Here is a 19,884-nt window from a genome sequence, read left to right on the forward strand (position 1 = left end):
TGTCAGTCGATGCATTTGCCTGCACCTTCATTCCTCCTCCCACGCTCTCTATTGACTCTCATTCCGGCTCAGCACTTGCTAACCTCCATCTCTCCATCTTCAGTACTCTGGACATCCTTGCATGAAACGTGCCTCCAAGTGCCACTCTTGGTATGACTCCCACTTGGCCGCTCTAAAACGCAAGTGCAGAGTTGCTGAGCAGAAGTGGCAGGCCTCAAGCACACCCTCTGACAAACTGGTATGGCGCCTGCTCTAAAGGCAATATTGACTCTATCCGCTCCAAGCAGAGGGCTCATGTCCAAGCCTGCATCTTAGGGGCTACCAATAATATGGCTGAACTTTTCAAAATATGCAAGGAACTTGACAATCCTACTGCAGTCTCCTCTCCTCTTCTCCCCTTCCCTCCCAGGCCCTAAGCACTGCACTGGCCTCCCACTTCTCTACCAAAACTCAGGACATCCTGTCCTCACTCTCCTCTATTCTACTGCGCATGCCTCACTGGGCCCATCCCCTCTCTCCCGCCCCATTCTCTCCTCCTTTTCTCCCATTGCACCAGATGAGGTTGTATGAGTAGTATGCTCTGTGAAAGTCTCCTCCAAGCAGGTCCTCCCCTGTTCTTCTAAAACTATCAAGGACAATATCTCCTCTCTCACACCTGCCTTGGCTGACTTCTGTAACCATTCCTTTGCCACTGGCTCTTTCCCACAACCCCTCAAGCACGCCCTTGTACACCCTCTGCTAAAAAAGCTGTTTACAGACCCTTCCTGCACGACTAAATATTGTCCTCTCTCCATCACCCTTTCCTGTGCAAACTCCTGGAGAGTCAGTTGTTCATCCCCTAAGGGACCCACCACACCGAATCTGCTGGCTGCTGGCTCCACGATAACCAGTCTGGCTTCAGAGCATCCAGAGGCACGGAAACTGCTCTCCTGAACACCCGTGAAGAACTGCTCGCAAATCTTGATTCCAACTCTCCCTCTGTTATGATCCTTCTCGATCTTTCCTGTGTCTCTGACACGGTCAATCATGCCATACTCATAAACCGTCTCCGTGACACCCTAGGCATCATGGACAGGGCACTGGTCTGGCTGACCTCCTTCCTTTTTAACCGTCCTTCCCAAGTGCAATTGGGCCCTTTCCTCTCCGCCTCCTCACTCTCTACCTATAGCGTTCCTCAGGGCTCTATCCTATCACTGTGGCTCTTCAACATCTACCTTGCCCCTCTGGCCCACTTGATCTCCACCTTCTCTCCTCACTTCCATTGTTAAACCGATGACTTTTTCGCAAGAGGTTTGGTCAAGTCAGGCTATCTTTTCTGGGTGAGTCGTTAGTTGTTATCTATAGTTGTCAGCACATTGGCACACCTCTATTGTACCCTTACAATACCTGAAGCAATATTTATAATTATGGTGTCCCTTATCCAGTGTGCCAACTAAAAAAGTTGTAAAATGTAGAGTAATATATTTGTTCCACAAAAATCACTAATGATCCAATCTATTGTGTCAATCTTTGTGTTTAATTGTTACTGTTACACTTCAGTTACTTTCATTTCTCTCTCTCTCTACACGTGTTTTCCCCATGGTTAATTACCATGGTTCCTCGGGAGAGAATCCTAAATTTTCTATTGAATTTCTTCTCTTCAAAACCAGATAAGTTTCCTGTTTTCCTATTTATTTTTGCTGGTTGAGTAATAGGTATTCTGTTTACCTTTTGATTTCCTGAAGGATTCAATTGTCCTTACAGTGCCCGATCCACGCTCTTGTTACGCCGATGACACACAGCTCTTCTTCAAGCCTCCCTCCTCTACCCCCTCTTCTTCCTCTCTCATACCTGACTGCCTGACTGCTATCCAGGCATGGTGTTCTGCTAAAGATGTCTGCCTTAATGCTAGTAAGACCGAGATCCTTCTCATTGGGATGCCTGCTCTCTGTTTTCCCCCCCCACTGTCTGGCTGCCCTCTTTGGGCCCCCTTCCCTCACCCTCCTGTGAGGCTAAAACCCTTAGGGTCATCTTGAACTCCTCTCTCTCCTTCTCCCCTCACTTATCAGGTCTTGACAAGAAGTCCCACTTTCTGCTCCACCTCCTCGTAGGCATTCTACCTTTCCTTACCTTTCCCAGAAGCTCAATGTCTCCAGAGCTCTGGTTCTCTCTAGGATTGACTACTGTAACAGCCTTTTCCTCAATCTGCCTCTCTCCTCCCTACGCCCTCTTCATCTAATCCAGAAAAGGGCTGCAAGACTTATCCTTGGCCTCAAGCCCAGGGACCGCATCTCTCCAGCCCTGAAATCTCTCCCCTGGTTCCCTGTGGCTGCAAGGATCAAATTCAAGAGCCTCTGCATCATCCACGAGGCTTTCTGGGGCCTGAGACCTCACTACATACAACTTTCTTTCCATAAATACCCCCCAGCTAGAGTTCTCCAGTCCTCTAGCTCCAACTCCCCCTTCCTTGCTAATATCCCCTGCCACTGTGACTGGTGCCTGGCCTATTATGTGTCTTACAGATGCCTGGCTGCCCTCCTCGTCCAGTCCTCCACAGCATCCCTAACCAGCACTTGCCCTTGGGCACCCTTGCCTGGCCAGCCTTATTCCGGTTCCCCCAACTCCCACCAGCTGACCCTTTACCCCCGTTTACCCTGGCACCTGCCCTGATGGCCCCCCCCGTCAGCAATTGCCCCTGGGCCCCATCCCACCTGCACTTCTCCCTTCCCCATTACCCTTATCCCAGTCCATCCGCCCGGTCCTGCCCCGTCCCCCTGCACTTATTGTCACTGCACTTGCATGGTCCGAATGTCACAAGGCTTAGTAGGACCATTAATTGTTATTACTCCTCTGTTCCCCACACTTTTTTTGTCTTGTGGCGCCTTGAAATACTTGTGTATAGGCAAAAAAAGTGAGTGAGTAAAACCAACTCTCAGTGCACTCTAGTCCTAGCAGGTATTTGGGCATGCAGCGAAACGAGAACCTTGAGGTTCTACGCTCAACCTCAGAAAAATACTAGATACTGGCAGTTTGGTTCTGGTAGTTCATGCTAGCCTCGGTAGTAATTATGATTACATTCATTGTATAGTTTGTCAACACAAACCTTGGTTTGTTGTACACTTGAGAGAATGGTTCAGCCAACACGTGTTTCGCCACTGGGTCTTTCTCAAGGCTGATAGTTCGACCATGATCAAGTGGAATAAATCAGACCAATGTATTTTACAATAACATTTGCATGTATAGAAATTATCAATACATACCAAAGTCAAGGTCATAGATGGGGAGAAAAAGAAAAGCAGACAGAGAGAAAAAAACATACATTAAAAAATGACAGCCAGCATGGTTCGGCTGTTGACATTTTCTTGGAATCTCAAATGTGCGTTAACTCCTGTAGGTTGGTGCCAATAAGTGATCAGTAACATTCACATTTGGGTGAAGGGTGGAATGTATGAAACACCCAAAATCCCCATTCTAGTCTATTTACTGATTGGATGTGAAATACCCTCAAATCCATCCTCTAACAAGGCCACTCTGTTCATCTCTACAGCTTCCTAATAAGGAGTGCAATTCCCCTTAAACACATATCAGTCCAACCTGAACAGTATCCACGACCATCGGCGCGAGTAGCAAGTAGGCTCGGACTCACACTATGATGGCATATCATTATTATTATCCTATGGGTCACTTACACCTTTTCGTCCTTTTACAATGCAATCCACCGGTCCACCTAAGACGCTACTATTGGTGAGTCCGAGTCATGATATCCAGACACCTCACTATACTCGGAGCAATGCCCTCTTCATCTGTTCATGAACCAAACATGTTCATGATGCCCGTTCTAATATCCCAACACCTTGATCACATTTATGAACAGCATTGTCTAGCATGGCACTACAAACACAATGTGCGTATGTTATAGCAATCAGAATTTTTCACAGTAAATTGGTAAATAGACTAGAATGGGGATTTTGGGTGCTTTGTACATTCCACCCTTCACCCAAATGTGTATTTTGTATTTGTATTTTCTATTTTGTATTTTATTTACTTATATTGCGCACCTAACACAGAGGTAGCAAGGCGCAGAAGCATCATGAGGATTGCAAAGCTTGGTTACATACAGGGGTATGAGGTCCAGCTGTGGTTACAGTGCTGGACGCATCATACAGAAACAATACACGCCGAAGCGGCATAAGTTACAGCGATAAACAATATAAACGATATTATAAATGTGAATGTTACTTATCACTTATGGCACTAACCTATAGGAGTTAAAGCACATTTCAGATTTCAAGAAAATGTCAACAGCCGAACCATGCTGGCTGTCAATATTTTATTTGTGTTTTTTTCCCTGTGTCTCTGTCTGCTTTTCTTTTTCCCCCCCCATCTATGACCTTGACCATGGTATGTATTGATAATTTCTATACACGCAGATGTTATTGTTAAATACATTGGTCTGATTGATTCCACTTGATCATTGTTGATCCATCAGCCTTGAGAAAGACCCAGTGCTGAAACATGTGTTGGCTGAACCATTCTGTCAAGTGCACAACAATAAATCAAGCTTTGTGTTGACAAACTATACGATCAATGTAATCATAATTACTACAGAGGCTAGCGCGAACAACCAGAATTAACCTACCATTAACTTGTGTATAGGCGCCATACAAATGTACAATCAATAAAATGAATAGGAATTGTTAGAAATATATATATTTTTTAAACCTTTATTTTAATTCTGACAGGCACTTCACAGAAATACAGTATTACACCACCAGAGAGGACATCAGGGTATAAAACTGTTAAGAAATATTGACATCAAGAGTCAAGTGAACCAGGGGACGGTAGTCCTTCTAGTTTTCCAAAACAGTTTTGTTGATTCAGATACTAAGACAGAGGTTACCAAAGACATTATCAAAGACGCTTAACTATTGGACCAGGAGGAGGCAGTCATTCTCCTGTGTTCTGTATCTTTTTGGAGCACAAATTCTTAATTAATACTTTTAAACACAAACCCAGTGGTCGAAGTGAGCGGGAGCGGTCGGGAGCGGTGCTCCTCTACTTTTTCAAATGACCTTTTACAGCTCCTATACTTTTACTTTAAAAAGAAACCGTTCCGGAATGGTTTCGTTTTAAAATAAATGTGTTGGAAGAAGTTGAAACTTGCACTTTCAGTGCACTGCACTGGACGTGCCCTTAAACTGCAGGTGCAAGTGTTTGGGGTGTGTATTGTGTGTGGGAGGGGACGTGGTGATGGGGTTTACGGGAGTGGGTGCAGGCCAGCAGGGAACATAGTTCCACTACTTATTTTCGTACACTTCGACCACTGCACAAACCCCAAGGTGGGTGACCGTGACCAGGAGAAGGCAATCATTATCCTGGTGTTCTTTTTGTTGTTTGACTATATAGTGGTAGGGCTAGAGTTAGGTAGTTTTGGAAAGAGGACAGGACTTTTTTTAATTTGGTCAACCAGCCTGACGACGAGCACCTGAGTTTTCCTTAGTGTGATGAATCTGATGACATCATCACTCCTTTCCCTTAGGTAGCCGCTGGTCATGTGGCCAGGAGACGGCCTCCAATTCCTGATTCTGACCCTGGGGGAGACTAGATGAGGGAGGACCACATGGGGAAGGCAACCCTTGGGGGGATGACACGACATTGTCAGAGGAGGTCACATGCCCCCCCCCATTCCCTTTTAGGGATGCTCTCTCCCTTCTAATACCCTGATGGCATATTCTAACACTCTCCCTCAACCACTTGCTAAGTCTACTTCAACCCTCCCCCAATATCACCTAAAGAATATTTTATCAACAACTGAAATGAGGAAGAGTCAGGGAGCAGTGAGGAATACTCCCAATGTGATCTAACATCAGCTTCTCCAATATCACACAGGAACAGTATGACACCTGAGATGATGAAGAGGAGAGGAGCAATGATGATTACTCCTAATGAGAGCCACTATCAGCAGTCTAGTCACTGAGGAAATTAGTTTGTCCCAACATGGTTTAAAACCAGGCCGGGAAGAGAAGCATGGCATTCTTCAGCTCAGGACAGAGCGAGGTACCAGTGGCAATGTGAAGTTCAAGCAGCTACACAGAGCGAGAGAGCATTCTGGTGAGCAACGTGCTAGGGTAGGCTCTGCAGAGACTGGAACAAAGCACGAGGAAGCAAGTCATGCTTCCTGACCACTGCATAGGCTGGAAAGCTGACCGAAGCCTCAACGCCTGCTGCTGCAGAGGGCTGGAAAGCCGACCCAAGCCTGAACATCTACTGGAGGTACCGACAAGGGCAGAGAGAGACAGGAAAGCCGGAAAACATCCGACTTGGAGTCAGGAACGCTGCAAAAGCACAAGACGAGAACCGGTGAGCCCAGGGTAAGGGTTGGCAGGCCGAAGCAGTGTCCTAGTCCGTGAGACTGGGGTCTGGGACCCTCAGTACGAACTTGGGGGAGACCAAGAAGAGAAAACCAGAGAGAGAAATTATGTGTTGAAACCTGGTAGGAAAATATACCAGGTTTTTGGAAAGCTAGCTGAATGATTATATAAGTAGTACCAAACACACGTTGTTAAAAGAAACTGCATACAAGTCCTTTCAGGAGGGTATACCAGGCAAAGCCAAGTGTTTAAAAGAAACTGCATACATGTCCTGGCAGGAGAGTATACCAGGCAAAGCAAGCGTTTGAAAGAAACTACATACATGTCCTGGCAGGAGAGTATACTAGGCAAAGCCAAGTGTTTGCAAGAAAGTCAAAGCGACTGCAACCAAGACCAGGCAGGAGAGTATTCCAGGCAAAGTCAAGTGTGTCTGATAAACTACAGCGAACGAGAATCCCAAGGAAGATATATGCCCTTAGGATTTTGAACTGTCATGAATATGAAGAGAAACCTGGGGGAAGGGAGCCATTTCCTCAGGAACAGTGAACCTACCAGGAGGAGGGAGGTATCATCTTGCGGTACAAAAAACTTGGTTATTCTTTGTTTGAACTTTTCATTTTGGAGAAAAGGTATCTGGGGAAGGGAGCCATTCCCTGGAACTGTGAATGTTGTCCACTTTGGATCTTTTGGTTGGAATTATACTTTTGTGTTGGATTTGAACATTTATGCACTTTGAGAATCAGAGACAATATCCTTCCAACCTTTAGAGTTCGTTTTTAGAGTGAGGGCCAGGATAGCATTTCAGACACAGGACATCTTTTTGCTTTGGACATCTTGACAAAGGACAAACCAAGTAGTTTTGGTTGAGGTAGGGAACCTCCTCATAGATTAGGGATAGTGAGGCTTTTTCCAACCCCAGTCCTCTGTGTCTGTGTCTCATTCCTGTCTCCTCACATTAGTTAGGTAAGGAATACCCTTTAGACTAGGAGAGTAAGGCCGTATTACTTATTTGTTTAATAAAGAAGTGTTCTTACCATGCGACCCCTTTATCCGACTCCATCCTCCAGCACGCCTCATAGTGTTAGGGGTTGGATTAGGCCTGACTGATAAAAAATGGGGGACCCTTAAATTTAGTAAACTTAATGCTAATACCTCAGATCCTACAGTTGCGACACCAGAATCTATTGGATTCGACCTTTGCAGTAGTAGGGAGATCACTATTGCAGTTGGTGAGCGAGAACTCGTTCATACTGGCCTGATACTGTGCCTGGCTGAAGGAACCTATATTTGCCACATTTCTAAGTCTGGACTAGCATGCATATATGGCCTGGATGTCATGGCCGGAGTGGTAGATTCAGATTACCGCGATGACATCAAGGTCCTATTGCATAATCATGGGAAACATGCCTGACATATTAAGGTGGGGAGAAGATTGCTCAGGGGTACTAGAGAGTGCATGCTGTCCCTTACCAGTAGAAGTTAAAGAACATGATCTTACAACAAGAGGTGATAAAGGTTTTGGGGAAGCTGACCTAGTGAGTACAGAAAAATTCAAACCTACATCTGAAGAGATGGAGCTTATGCCAGACCTTGATTTTGCCCAACATAATGGCCCGGTCTTGGTAGAAGCTTTCCTGAGAGTCATCCCAGAGGTTGAAGGTAGGGCACAAGGAGGTCCCTTCTTTTTTTAAAGCGCAGGCTCCTGTACCGAGGAGATGTGACCCCTAAGGGAATAACCGAGACTCAGTTGGTAATTCCCAGCAGCCATAGGAGAGTCGTTTTGGAAATGGCCCACTCTCATCTTACTGCGGGACATCTAGGGGTTGCAGAGACTATGAGCAGGTTATCCCGATGTGTTACTGGGCAGGAGTCCATGCTTATGTGAAGAAATTTGTAGTCACGTGTGCCCTCAGCCAGAAGACTAGTCCCACTATGGTCCCTCCTGGCCCTTTACACCCATTACCAAATATTGAGGTACCATTTTCACGAATCGGGATGGACATAATAGGTCCCCTTGAGCCCTCGAAGTTAGGGAACAAATATGTCCTAGTTGTACTCAATTATGCGACTTGATATCTGGAAGCTTTTCACCTTAGAAATAACAACAGATCATAAAACATCTGATCCCTTTTTTGTCTAGAGTTGGGTTTCCCAAGAAATTCTAACGGGTGAAGGTAGTACCTTCATGTCAAAACTAATGGCTGAAATAAGAGGTTTTGCACATTAAGACCTTGCATACTTCTGTATATCATCCACACATGGCAGCCTGGTAGAAATGTTTAACCAAATCCTCAAGAATATTTTTTAAAAGCTGGTGGAGGCAGACAGGCGTAACTGGGACATTATGATCCCCTGGGCGTTGCTCACTAAAAGAAAGTGCTGCCAGGCCTCTTTATGGTTCTCCCCTTTTTGATCCTTTGTTTGGACAAGAGCCAAGAGACATTTTAGATATGGTCTGTAAGACTAGGGAGGACTGAGGGAGGCAGTTCTCCCTATGCAACAGACTGCTCAGCGTCTCAAGGAACATATGACTATCGTCCATGAAATAGTTCCGAAACATCAGGGACAGATGCAAGAAAAACAAAAAGCACATTATGATAAAAAATCTGTTAATCACTCCTTTTCTGTGGGACAAAAAGTCCTAGTTTTATTACCAACCTCTGACAAGAAAATGCTTTTGAAATGGTTTGGGCCATATGAAGTATTGGAAAGAAAAATGCCTTGTAATTATGTCATCTCCCAGCATGATTGGAAATTAAAAACACAAATCTAGCACATCAATCTCATTCCTTGTGAAAATCCTGGAGAAATTGGACCTCGCACAACTGATTCAGCATACTGAGCTGGTTGGTTGCCTACACGACTATCAATCTGGATTCTGAGCATCCAGAGGCACAGAAACTGCTCTTCTGAACACTCCTGAAGAACTGCTTGCATCTCAGGACTTTAACTCTTCCACCATTCTCATGCTACTCGATCTCTCCACTGCATTTGATACGGTCAACCATTCCATCTTCATAAAACGGCTCCATGATACCCTTGGTATCTCAGAGCGGGCACTGGACTGGCTGAACTCCTTCCTTGCCGACTGTCCCTCCCTGGTTATCTTGGGCTCTTCCTCCTCTCCCACCTCTATTTCTACCTCTGGCTTCCCCAGGGTTCCAACCTCTAACCCTGGCTCTTTAACGTCTATCTCGCTCCACTTGCTCGCCTCATTTCCACTTTCTCCCCCTACTTCCAGTGCTAGGCAGCTGACACCCAACTCTTCTTCAAACCTCCCTCTGACCCTGTTGCTACTTCCTCTACCATTCCTGACTGGCTTTCTGCTATCCAGTCCTGGTCTGCCTATAATGATCTCTGCCTCAGTGTCAGCAAGACTGAGATCCTTCCTAACTAGATTCCTGCTCCCACTTCCCTCCCTTCTCTCTGGCCACTCTCTATGGGCTCCCCCCTCTCCTTCATCCGAAGCTAGAAACCTCAGGGTCCTCTTTGACCCCTCTTTCTTTTCTCCCTCACATCATGGACCTTGCCAAGAAGGCCCACTTACAACTCAACCTCCTCAGAGGCATCCTTCCTTTCCGCAGAGGTTCAATGTCTCTAGAGACATGGTACTCTCTAGGCTGGACTATTTCAACAGCCTCTTCCTTAATCTACCCTCTTCCTCTCTCCGCCCCCTCCAGCTTATTCAGAATAGGGCTGTGAGACTTATCCTTGGCCTCAAGCCCAAGGACCGTATCTCTCCAGCCCTTAAATCTCTCCACTGGCTCCCAGTTGCTGCAAGGATCAAATTATAATCCCCGTGCATCATCCATAAGGCTGTCTGGGGCCAGGGACCACACGATCTACAACTTGCTCTCACCAAATACTCTCCCTCAGGTATTTACATTCCTCCGGCTCCAACTCTTTGTGTCAAGCACTCTCTTTCTTCGGCTGGCTCCCTCCTCTGGAACAGCCTCCACCTCCCTCTTCACCTTGAGCCAGATTTCCTCAAATTCCAGAAGTGCCTCAAGACTTTCCTCTTCACCTCCTCCTTCTCCCTTCCCTCACTCCTCCTGTTCTAATCCCCTCAGTTGCTGTGATTGATTGCCTTTGCCCTTATGTGTCCTTCTGGGTCCTGACCTTCTAAATAAATAAAGAATAATTCTTCCAAAAGAACATGAGTAATTTGTTCGGTCCTGACCTTCCTCCCAATCGCCTTCAGCTCCTCACGCTCCCAATAGTTGCGCTTGGGCACCCACTGGCCTGTGTTCCCTCACAGTACCGCACTTATTGTATCGGCAGATGACCACTCTTTACTATGCGACCTCTGCCAAACACTTACCGGTTCCTGGCAACTTACTCACTGGTGCTTCCCCCTCTGGAGAATTTCCTAGCATTGGCCCCCCCTTGCCCTGTGCATTCTTTCTCTCTGCACTTGCACAATCCGAATGCTCAAAAGGCCTAGTAGGACCACCTCTAACCTGTTCATTATTGTATTCTATTGCCTTTATCCCATGTTCCCTCCCCTGTCATGTGTGTGCCTTGTGCCTTACAAATGCACAATAAAATTAAATAAAGGAGAGGAGAGATAGTAAATATGATAAAAACACTTCCATAACTAGGGGCACATTACTTATAGATGAAAAGTGTGAGTTAACTGTAGTCTCGCCTGATTTAACATCACAACAACAGGCAGACATTAAAGGGATGGTCTAGTAAACATTTTTATTTAAGAAATAGATAGGCAACATAAAAAATACTAGCATTCTCCGTTTTAAAACTTCCTATGTAAAATTTTGAGCTATTCAAGCTCAAAATTCGCAAAAGCAAGCACATGGGCGCATCCATTTTGTGAAATGGAGGCCCTCCTGTGCTGGCTTTTGCTTTTGCGGCACTAATGAAGGAAAAGCCAGCCAGCTGTAGTAAACAAAAGCTACCGCTGGGTGGCTTTCCCTTCATTAGTGCTGTAGGCGGAGGACGGGGACCGGAGACCAGAGCAGGAAAGCTGCAGCTGAATCTCGGTAAGTGCTATTTATTTATTTTTAAAAAAATAAGCACTAGCTGCGTTTTTTTTTCTACGTTTTCCGGGCTGGAGGAGCCCGGAAAACTTAGAAATAAAACCGCAGCTTTAAAAACGTATTTATGTTTGCGGTCGCTTTTGAAGCGACCACAAACATAAATACAACGTTATTGTGTTGGAAAACGCTGCGGTTTTTCGTTCCAAGTTTCTCAGGCTCCTCCGGCTCGGAGGAGCCTGAGAAACTTGGAAAGAAAAACCGCAGTGTTTTCCAACACAACCGCGTGTGTTTCTGCCTGCTGTGACTATCACTTTGGGTCTCTGGTGCGCCCAGGGGAGCACCGGAGACCCAAAGTGAAAGCCACAGCAGGCAGAAACACAACGCGGTTATGTTTACATGTTAGCCAGTGTTTATACCTACAGCTGATTTCCCATTTGGGGCTCTCTGGCTCCTTGTGGGGAGCCCGAGAGACCCAAATGGGAAATGCCAAATGCTGCGTTGTCTGCCTAAATCTGCTTTCCCATTTGGGGCTCTCGGGCTCCCCGTGGGGAGCCCGAGAGACCCAAATGGGAAATGCTAAATGCTGCGTTGTCTGCCTAAATCTGCTTTACCATTTGGGGCTCCCGGGCTCCCCGTGGGGAGCCCGAGAGCCCCAAATGGGACAGCAGATTCAGGCAGAAACAACGCGGTTGTGTTGGAAAACGCTGCGGTTTTTCTTTCCGAGTTTCTCAGGCTCCTCCGAGCCGGAGGAGTCTGAGAAACTTGGAAAGAAAAACTGCAGCGTTTTCCAACACAATAACTTTGTATTTATGTTTGTGGTCGCTTCAAAAGCGACCGCAAACATAAATACAATGTTTTTAAAGCTGCGGTTTTATTTCTAAGTTTTCTGGGCTCCTCCAGCCCGGAAAACTTAGAAAAAAAAACGCAGCTAGTGCTTATTTAAAAAAAAAAAAAAAAATAGCACTTACCGAGATTCAGCTGCAGCTTTCCTGCTCTGGTCTCCGGTCCCCGTCCTCCGCCTACAGCACTAATGAAGGGAAAGCCACCCAGCGGTAGCCTTTGTTTACTACAGCTGGCTGGCTTTTCCTTCATTAGTGCCGCAAAAGCAAAAGCCAGCACAGGAGGGCCTCCATTTCACAAAATGGATGCGCCCATGTGCTTGCTTTTGCGAATTTTGAGCTTGAATAGCTCAAAATTTTACATAGGAAGTTTTAAAACGGAGAATGCTAGTATTTTTTTTTTTATCTTGCCTATCTATTTTTTAAATAAAAATGTTTACTAGACCATCCCTTTAAGGATTTTATGTCCCAGTTTCCAGATGTTTTTTGAAAAACATGGGAGGGCAAAAGGGTTTTCCCACCACATTTGAATTCCACCTGAAAAAGTGGTAGATTTAAAATCCTACCACATCAGGAAGGAAATAATCCTCCAGGAGAGAATATGTTGGAGGCGGATGTCCGGAAGTCTGTGGCCCTCCCCAATAGTCCTGGTTGCAAACCCTGATCGGTCATGGAGGTTTTGTATTAATTTCTGTAAGCTGAATACCATCTCCCTGTTTGACTATTATCCTATCCCTAGGATTGACGATCTAATTGACAAACTGGGACCAGCTAGATACATTTCCACGATTGATCTAACCAAGGGCTATTGGCAGGTCCATTTGAACCCCTCTGACAAGCAAAAGACGGCTTTCTCTACTCCTCAAGGATTGTTCTAATTTAAGGTCCTCCCTTTTTGTATCCACAGGGCCCCAGCAACTTTTCAAAGAATGATGGATAAAGTATTGCAACGCTTTTCTCAATTTTGTGGTGCGTACTTAGATGATATCTTAATCCACAGTCAAACTTCGGAGGAACACTGTTTTTATCTATACAAGATAGCAAGGGCCGTAAAGAAGGCGGGACTCGCTGCAAATGCCAGGATATTCTATCTTGCAATGTCCACCATTAAGTATCTGGGGTTCTTGGTAGGAAACTGTTTGGTACAGCCCCAAGTGGAGAAGGTTAGAGCCATTCAGGAAACATCCCATTCAAAATTAAAAAGGGAACTCAGTGCATTCCTCGGCTTGTTGGATATTACCGACGGTTCATCCTGAGATTTTCCACCATCACTGCCAATCTCACTGATAAACTTAAAAGCGCAGAACCACAGAAATTAAAATGATAAAAACAAGACCAGGATAGTTTCAATATGCTAAAACATTTGCTGTGAGCCTGTCCTTAAAGTTCCCCATTTTAAAAAGGAGTTGGAGACTGATGCACCCAAGGTAGGTAAGGGGCGTTTTTTTCACAAGAACATGAAGGAATAGAGCACCCCGTCCTGTATATTAGCAGGAAACCATTCCCTAGGAGACCCACTATGCTACTATTGAATTGCAGGCCCTAGCTATTAAGTGGGCCGTTTCCTATTTGAAATATTACCTTACTGGTTGAAAGTTTCAACTCATAACCAACCATTCACCTTATATTTGGCTAGGGTTGCAAAAATGACACACATTCCTGCATTATGCGTTGGTTTCTAGATCTTCAACCATATTGTTTTCCATAGAGTATAGAAAAGAGAAGGAACAAGGGAACGTAGATTTCCTGTCCAAATTTCCTTTAGCTGAATATCGGGGAGGCAATCCCTTTAGAGGAAGGCTATGTGACGAATCGTGGGATCACGTCACTTCTCCCCATTGAGGAACCCATCCTTGTGAGGCTAGGAAGGTGAGGTCACTACCCAATATTCCTCCTAGGGGTGGTATAAAGCGGGAGGACCTCAAAGGAAGGGGCTTCCCTCATGGGGATGGTGACTCCCTAACCCTCTTACCCGAGTCCCCAAAATACCTAATATCTGTAAGAAAAACCTTGGACAGTGCCACTGTGTGTTATTGTGACACTCCTTCTTTTCTTTCTATGAAATGTAATTCAGTGCCTTGTGGATAAACTGTGAAGACAAGGATTACAGGAGTTATACAAACTACTTTCATGTGACTTCCAAAGTACTGAGAAGAGGTGACCCCGAGGAGGCCTGAAGTGTGCATCATCGTTATAGACAAGGGACTTTAACATTGCGCTGGGGAGGACCCAGCTACCGACCATAAAAACAGACAAAGGACTGCCTGAAAGTGAACCAGGGGAACCAGATAGAAGTCAGTGTGAAGACGCAACTGCCTGAGAAGTTCAAACCCGGCAACTAAGACGCGAGACTGAGAAGTATGTCCTCTTTCAAGATGACGTGGCTGGAAGGTTAGAGGAAGCCTTGGGAACTAAGAGGGGGCCGGCCAATGCAGAAGAGAGGATCCGACTAACGATGGTGTGACCTCAGCGAGGTGGACCGGTTGGTCCCTTAACACTGATACTGGGGAATTGGAGGCCATTCAGAACCGAAGCAGGGTAGAGAGATGCGAGAAAAGAGCACGCCGGACGACGCATGTAGAAGAGTGGCCCAAACGTCCCAGGGATGCCCGGTCACATGGTCCCAGGAAGAAAGGGGTAACGGGAGCCACAGTAAACCTGGTAGGGACTTGGGGGAGAATAATGAAAACATCCAGAGGGAACTCCCTCATCTCAGTAATTGTTGTAAAGCTGCTGAAAGCATCAGCAGTGATCCCCCTCGTCACATTGGTTGGTGAAGTGCCAGATTGACGCTGTTAGTGAGAAGTGCATCCAGAGGGATCTCCCTCATCTCATTAATTCTTGCAAAGCTGATATAAGCATCAGGAGTGATCTCCCTCATCTCAGTAATTTGGGTAAAGCAGATCAAAGCATCAGGAGTGATCTCCCTCATCTCAGTAATTGGTGCAAAGTCTAACAAAGCCTTGGGGGTAATCTCTCTTTTCTCGGTAATTGGTGTAAAGCCTACCAAAGCCCCAGGAGTTATCTCCCTCGTCTTAGTGATTCTGGCAGAGGTAACTAAGGACTCAGGAGTAGTCTCCCTCACAACAATACTAGTGGTTACCGTAAACAAAGTGAAGCAGGAACTCTGAAATTAACTCTGGAGAAAACCTAGAGAGAAGTACAAAGCTTAATAAGGACTGTTCAAGAGTCAAGTGAACCAGTTTTGTTGATTCAGATACCAGGGAAGAGGTTGCCAAAGATATTATCATCAAAGACACTTCATATTGGACCAGGAGGAGGGAGTCATTCTCCTGTGTTCTGTATCTTTTTGGAACACAAACTCTTAAGACTTTCAAACACAAGCCCCATGGTGGATAGGAGAAGGGAATCATTATCCTGGTGTTCTTTGTTGTTTGAATATATAGTGGTAGGGCAAGAATTATGTGGTTTTGGACACCGGACAGGACCTTTCTTTTCATTTGGACAACCACCCTGATGACAAGCACCTGAGTTTTCTTTAGCTAGGTAAGGAATACCCTTTAGAATAGGGAGAGGTAAGCCTGTTTACTTATTTGTTTAATCATGAAGTGGTCTTACCATGCAGGCGCTTTGTCCGACTCCTTCCTCCAGCACGCCACATGGTTTGTGAACATCAGGGCCAGCTCACTCCCACCTAGATAACAAAGTGGTGGATGTTTTGTGTCTCCCTCAGGATATTCCCAACACGTGTCTCATAATTGGAACACACATGGGGTCAGGGTGTTAACTTACATTTGCATGGGACACACACATCACAGAATGCACCTCAGCATTCATGTGGGCTCTCCCACTGTGTGGCCAATAAGGTAGATGGTGATATCTGAAATGTGCATGTCCCTGCAGTATTTTATCATTCATGTTTAGGGCGGGGGCTTTCATACTAAATTTTTCTGCACTGACATTCACTTTTTAAATTTTAAATAAGTGGGACTGCCTTGGGAGCAATATGTGCACACCTTCTGTCTTCCCAAATCTGTGAATCATGTTTTGCAATATATCATGGTATGTTGTACAGTTTTATAACATAGTGGTAAGTATGCATTTAGCAGTCACATGTTACACCATTGTGGAGCGCCTCCATGCCCATAATGCATGGCATTGACCATCTCGCAGTCCTGGTTATCTTCAGCACTGTATTATGTAGCAGTTGTTCACCATGACAGTTCTGACCTGCTGTTTTAACCATTTCTATTTCAGAGCGTAGGGCTGGCCCAGCTGTTTCTAGCTGTCACTAACCTTGCCGAGCAGTGTTACATGCACCACTATGGTCCTTTGGAGGAAGTAACGTTGATGTCAAAACTTGACATGATTAAGGTAAATGGCTGCGATAATGTAAAAGTGGAACCATGATCATTATTTCATCTCTATTGAACAGAGTCCCTAAAATTGGGAGTACAGGAGAAAGTATTTTAAGTGCATAGGAATTCGAAAAGGGGTCATAGAAAGTCGCAAAACAATATTTTAGGGTGTGGCCGAACAAGTGCCTATTGGCATAAAATTTGAAAATGGCTAAGGAACTTTTAAAAGGCATGTGCCCTTTGTAACTAAAGGTGTGGGCTAACAGTAGGGGTTGAGTTTCTCTGACTGTTCTGCAAAGGAGTAAAATCATTTTTAAAAGGTGGGATAAATATAATATTATGAATGCGCAGTCAAAAATGTGCTCGAATAAAAATATTAAAATATAAAATCAAAATCCAATCAAAACAGGTCAATGTAGGTACCAAACCTTTAATTATTATTAATCAACCAGCAAACTTCCCAGATTGTATTTTCCCATCAGACTATTACCAAACAAATAATCGAACCCCAAATGTTTGAAACTGATGTGATTCTAAAAATGGGGTTTTAGTGACATCTACCAGAAAAGAACAGTTTTGTCCCTCATCTTCTTTTCCTTAACTTTCATTGTGAGAAACCAGGCCCAGGAGCTTTGGCAGTGCAGCCGCTGTATGGCAATTTTTTAACCCTACGGAGTCGAGCCCCAGATAGCCCGAGAGTGTGTAGTTGAGAGGATTCTTTACAGCTGGCTTTTCTTGTTAATGAAAATGGAATCATAAAAATGACTCGCCACTGTTTAGAGTACAAATAGGCTCCAGGTGTCAGGAACTGGAGATTGTGGAAGCGCTGGAGGCTATGATCAGCGCGCGCTCCAGTCCTCACCCAAGATGGCCGCCGTACCTTTAAGAGGCTGGCTCCTCCCACAAGCCGGTGCATTGTATCTGTTTGTCAACGCTCGGTTCGTGTGTTGGAGTTTCTTCTGTGGATCCTTCCGTGCCTACAGCGAATTTACTGACCGCCTTGAATCCTACCCTAGTCACCCTCCTCCTTCCTGCCCGTGCCTCGTTTGTTTGTTTGCTCTGTTTTGCTCTCCGCCTTATCTTCTTTATCTTTCTACTACCGGTGTCTCGGCGGCGCCTGTTCTGTGCCTTTGCCCTTAGTTTGTCTTTCTTTGCTCCCGTTCCTTTTGCTACTCAGCCTTTCCTTTAATATTTTATTTTGAATTGTGGGTGCCGGTATTTTTTACTTCTATCGGCGCTGCCTTTGCCTTTCACTTGTTGGGTCCCTGTTGCTCAGAGTACACCCTGGGAAACTTTTGCTCTTGCTTTATTAGACTAGATCCGTATACATTTCTATTTCCTTTCGGTCAGCCTTTCATAACCTGCTCAGGATATTCATTTTGTCCTAATCCTATTTATATCCATCTTCGGTCTCTTATCACGTGGTGTTGCCTTTTCACCTTATATCCTTTACTCTTCTCAGCATTCTATTTGGAGAACTTCTGGGGTTCTCTTCCATTTATACTCCCTACAGTCTGGACAATTGTGGAATCAGACATCTATTCAACCAGCATTCCTTTTTTGTGTGGAGCAAACAACACCTTCCTTGTCGATTGAGAGGAACCGACTGTCCCCCATCTGAGCCCATCCGGAAACAGGGTTTTTTCTGCATTCGTGCTTTTTCCCTGAAAATTAGGACTGGCCCTCTGGGGATCCCCGAGGTCAGAGTTACATCTCTGCCAAGGTGGCTTCCGGAGGGGCCAGACCCTACCTACACGATAAGAAGGTCCGAACTCCAAAGGACAAGACTCCCTCAAGGAGAAGGGATCAGAAGAAGCCAGAGGCCAACCCTAAAGAATCCTTCCCAGAAGAATCAGGTGAGGAGTTGGGGGAGGAAGCCTCGGTTCTTGACACCAGGAGCTGTCCAAGTTCCTGCTGAACTACTGTAGTCTGCTAATGGTTCCTTCAGCACCATTTTCCCAACCTGGTATAATCCATGCTATAGGTCACAACCTATTATGTTGTCTTTTTGGGTTTATCTGTTTCAGAGAATTGGTAGAAGGTATAGTAAAAGAAATGACGGGGATTGATCTAAATGGTGAAAAACAAAGTTGTGTCTCATAAGAATGTTAGAAAAAAATTATTATAGAAAATTATTTAAACACTTTGAAGGTTTCAGATATTGATTATGAAAAGATTGTAATTCAGTCGGGAGTTTACAGGTCTTAATTGATGGAATATTCGTCAGTTGAACATAAAGATGTGGAATATGCTATTTCTGGTCTTGAAGAAGATATGACATGGTATTATCCTGTCATACATGGAAACATGTTCTAAATCATGTTATAGACCTACTTGCGAAGCTTGCGGATGTTACAAGATAGAGAAAGCCAGATTGCTGTTTAATAATAAGAAATGGATCTCTTGGCTTGTGTGTTTGTGTTACCTAGTGTGAGAAACCTGAAGGTGTCTCACCAGTAAGTCCCCGGGGATCTGTCATCCAGGTGGCCAGGACACGGCCATCGCTATTGGATACAGTTCCTGGGGGTGGATCAGTGGGGGAGGATCACCTGGATGGTGGGGTCTTTGGGGAGTGGTGGTGGGACACCGAAGGTTGAGACGCGGTATCCCCTTGCTTATGACACCTTTTGCCCATCCTACCCAGTAGGCTACATAGAAACTCTACCCTCTTTTTCTAACACGACCACTTTCGCACAGCGTGAACGACAACGGACTAATACCAGAGCCGTTTATCTGACATGTACCAATACAAGGGTCAGGCAGAGTCAGGCAATTACCGACAACTATACATACCTGACGGGCCTTTCCCTTCCCCATAGGGATAAAAGGCGGAGCACAAGAGCACACTAAGAGCAAGGCCGAACACACGAGGAAGCAGCCATTCCAGGACGGCAGTTGAAACAGAGAAGAAAGGCTGCGAGACTTAAAAGGATGTCAAGGAGGGAGTTGCCCTTGCCCTTTTCTTTTTGACCCAGGCCCGCAAAACCTCCGATGAAAGAAATTTAAGACCGGGAATCGCAGCTGGCCTATGGTTTGATGGATGGCAGCGGTACATGGCACCCTCCTGCTCTGATAGCCAGGGAGGGGAGATGAGGTTGCCATTGTGGTACCGTCCTGGACTCCTGCGGCAAAGGAACCGCCAACGAGTTCAGCACAGCCAGTGAGTTGGAAGAAGCTGATAGTCATCCAAAATGTGTTGAGCTCAAGGTTGCTGTGGCAACAGTAAGAAGATAATTAGACAGGTCTTTTGTGAACACATTGGCACCAAAGATAGGGTGGTCCGGCGCGACGTGGGCACTCAGTCGGAGGTCTCTGGTTGGTACCCCTCTTTGAACAAAGAGACTGTATCGAATATTGGGAAGAATATTTTGAATATTTT

The 19,884-nt window shown here is 45.4% G+C and overlaps 1 protein-coding gene across 1 annotated transcript in view; it reads left to right on the plus strand.

Annotated features, from left to right (window-relative positions):
- Nucleotides 1–19,884, plus strand: part of CCDC197 (coiled-coil domain containing 197) — a 255,640-nt gene that overhangs the window by 223,459 nt on the left and 12,297 nt on the right. The window contains exon 8 of the mRNA XM_069637979.1: nucleotides 16,405–16,521. Within this exon, the coding sequence (XP_069494080.1) occupies nucleotides 16,405–16,521 (117 nt within the window). The remainder of the gene's footprint in view (nucleotides 1–16,404; nucleotides 16,522–19,884) is intronic.

This window comes from Ambystoma mexicanum, chromosome 14 (assembly GCF_040938575.1).
Source record: "Ambystoma mexicanum isolate Mex_15411 chromosome 14, UKY_AmexF1_1, whole genome shotgun sequence".
In the NCBI taxonomy this organism is placed as follows: Eukaryota; Metazoa; Chordata; class Amphibia; order Caudata; family Ambystomatidae; genus Ambystoma; species Ambystoma mexicanum.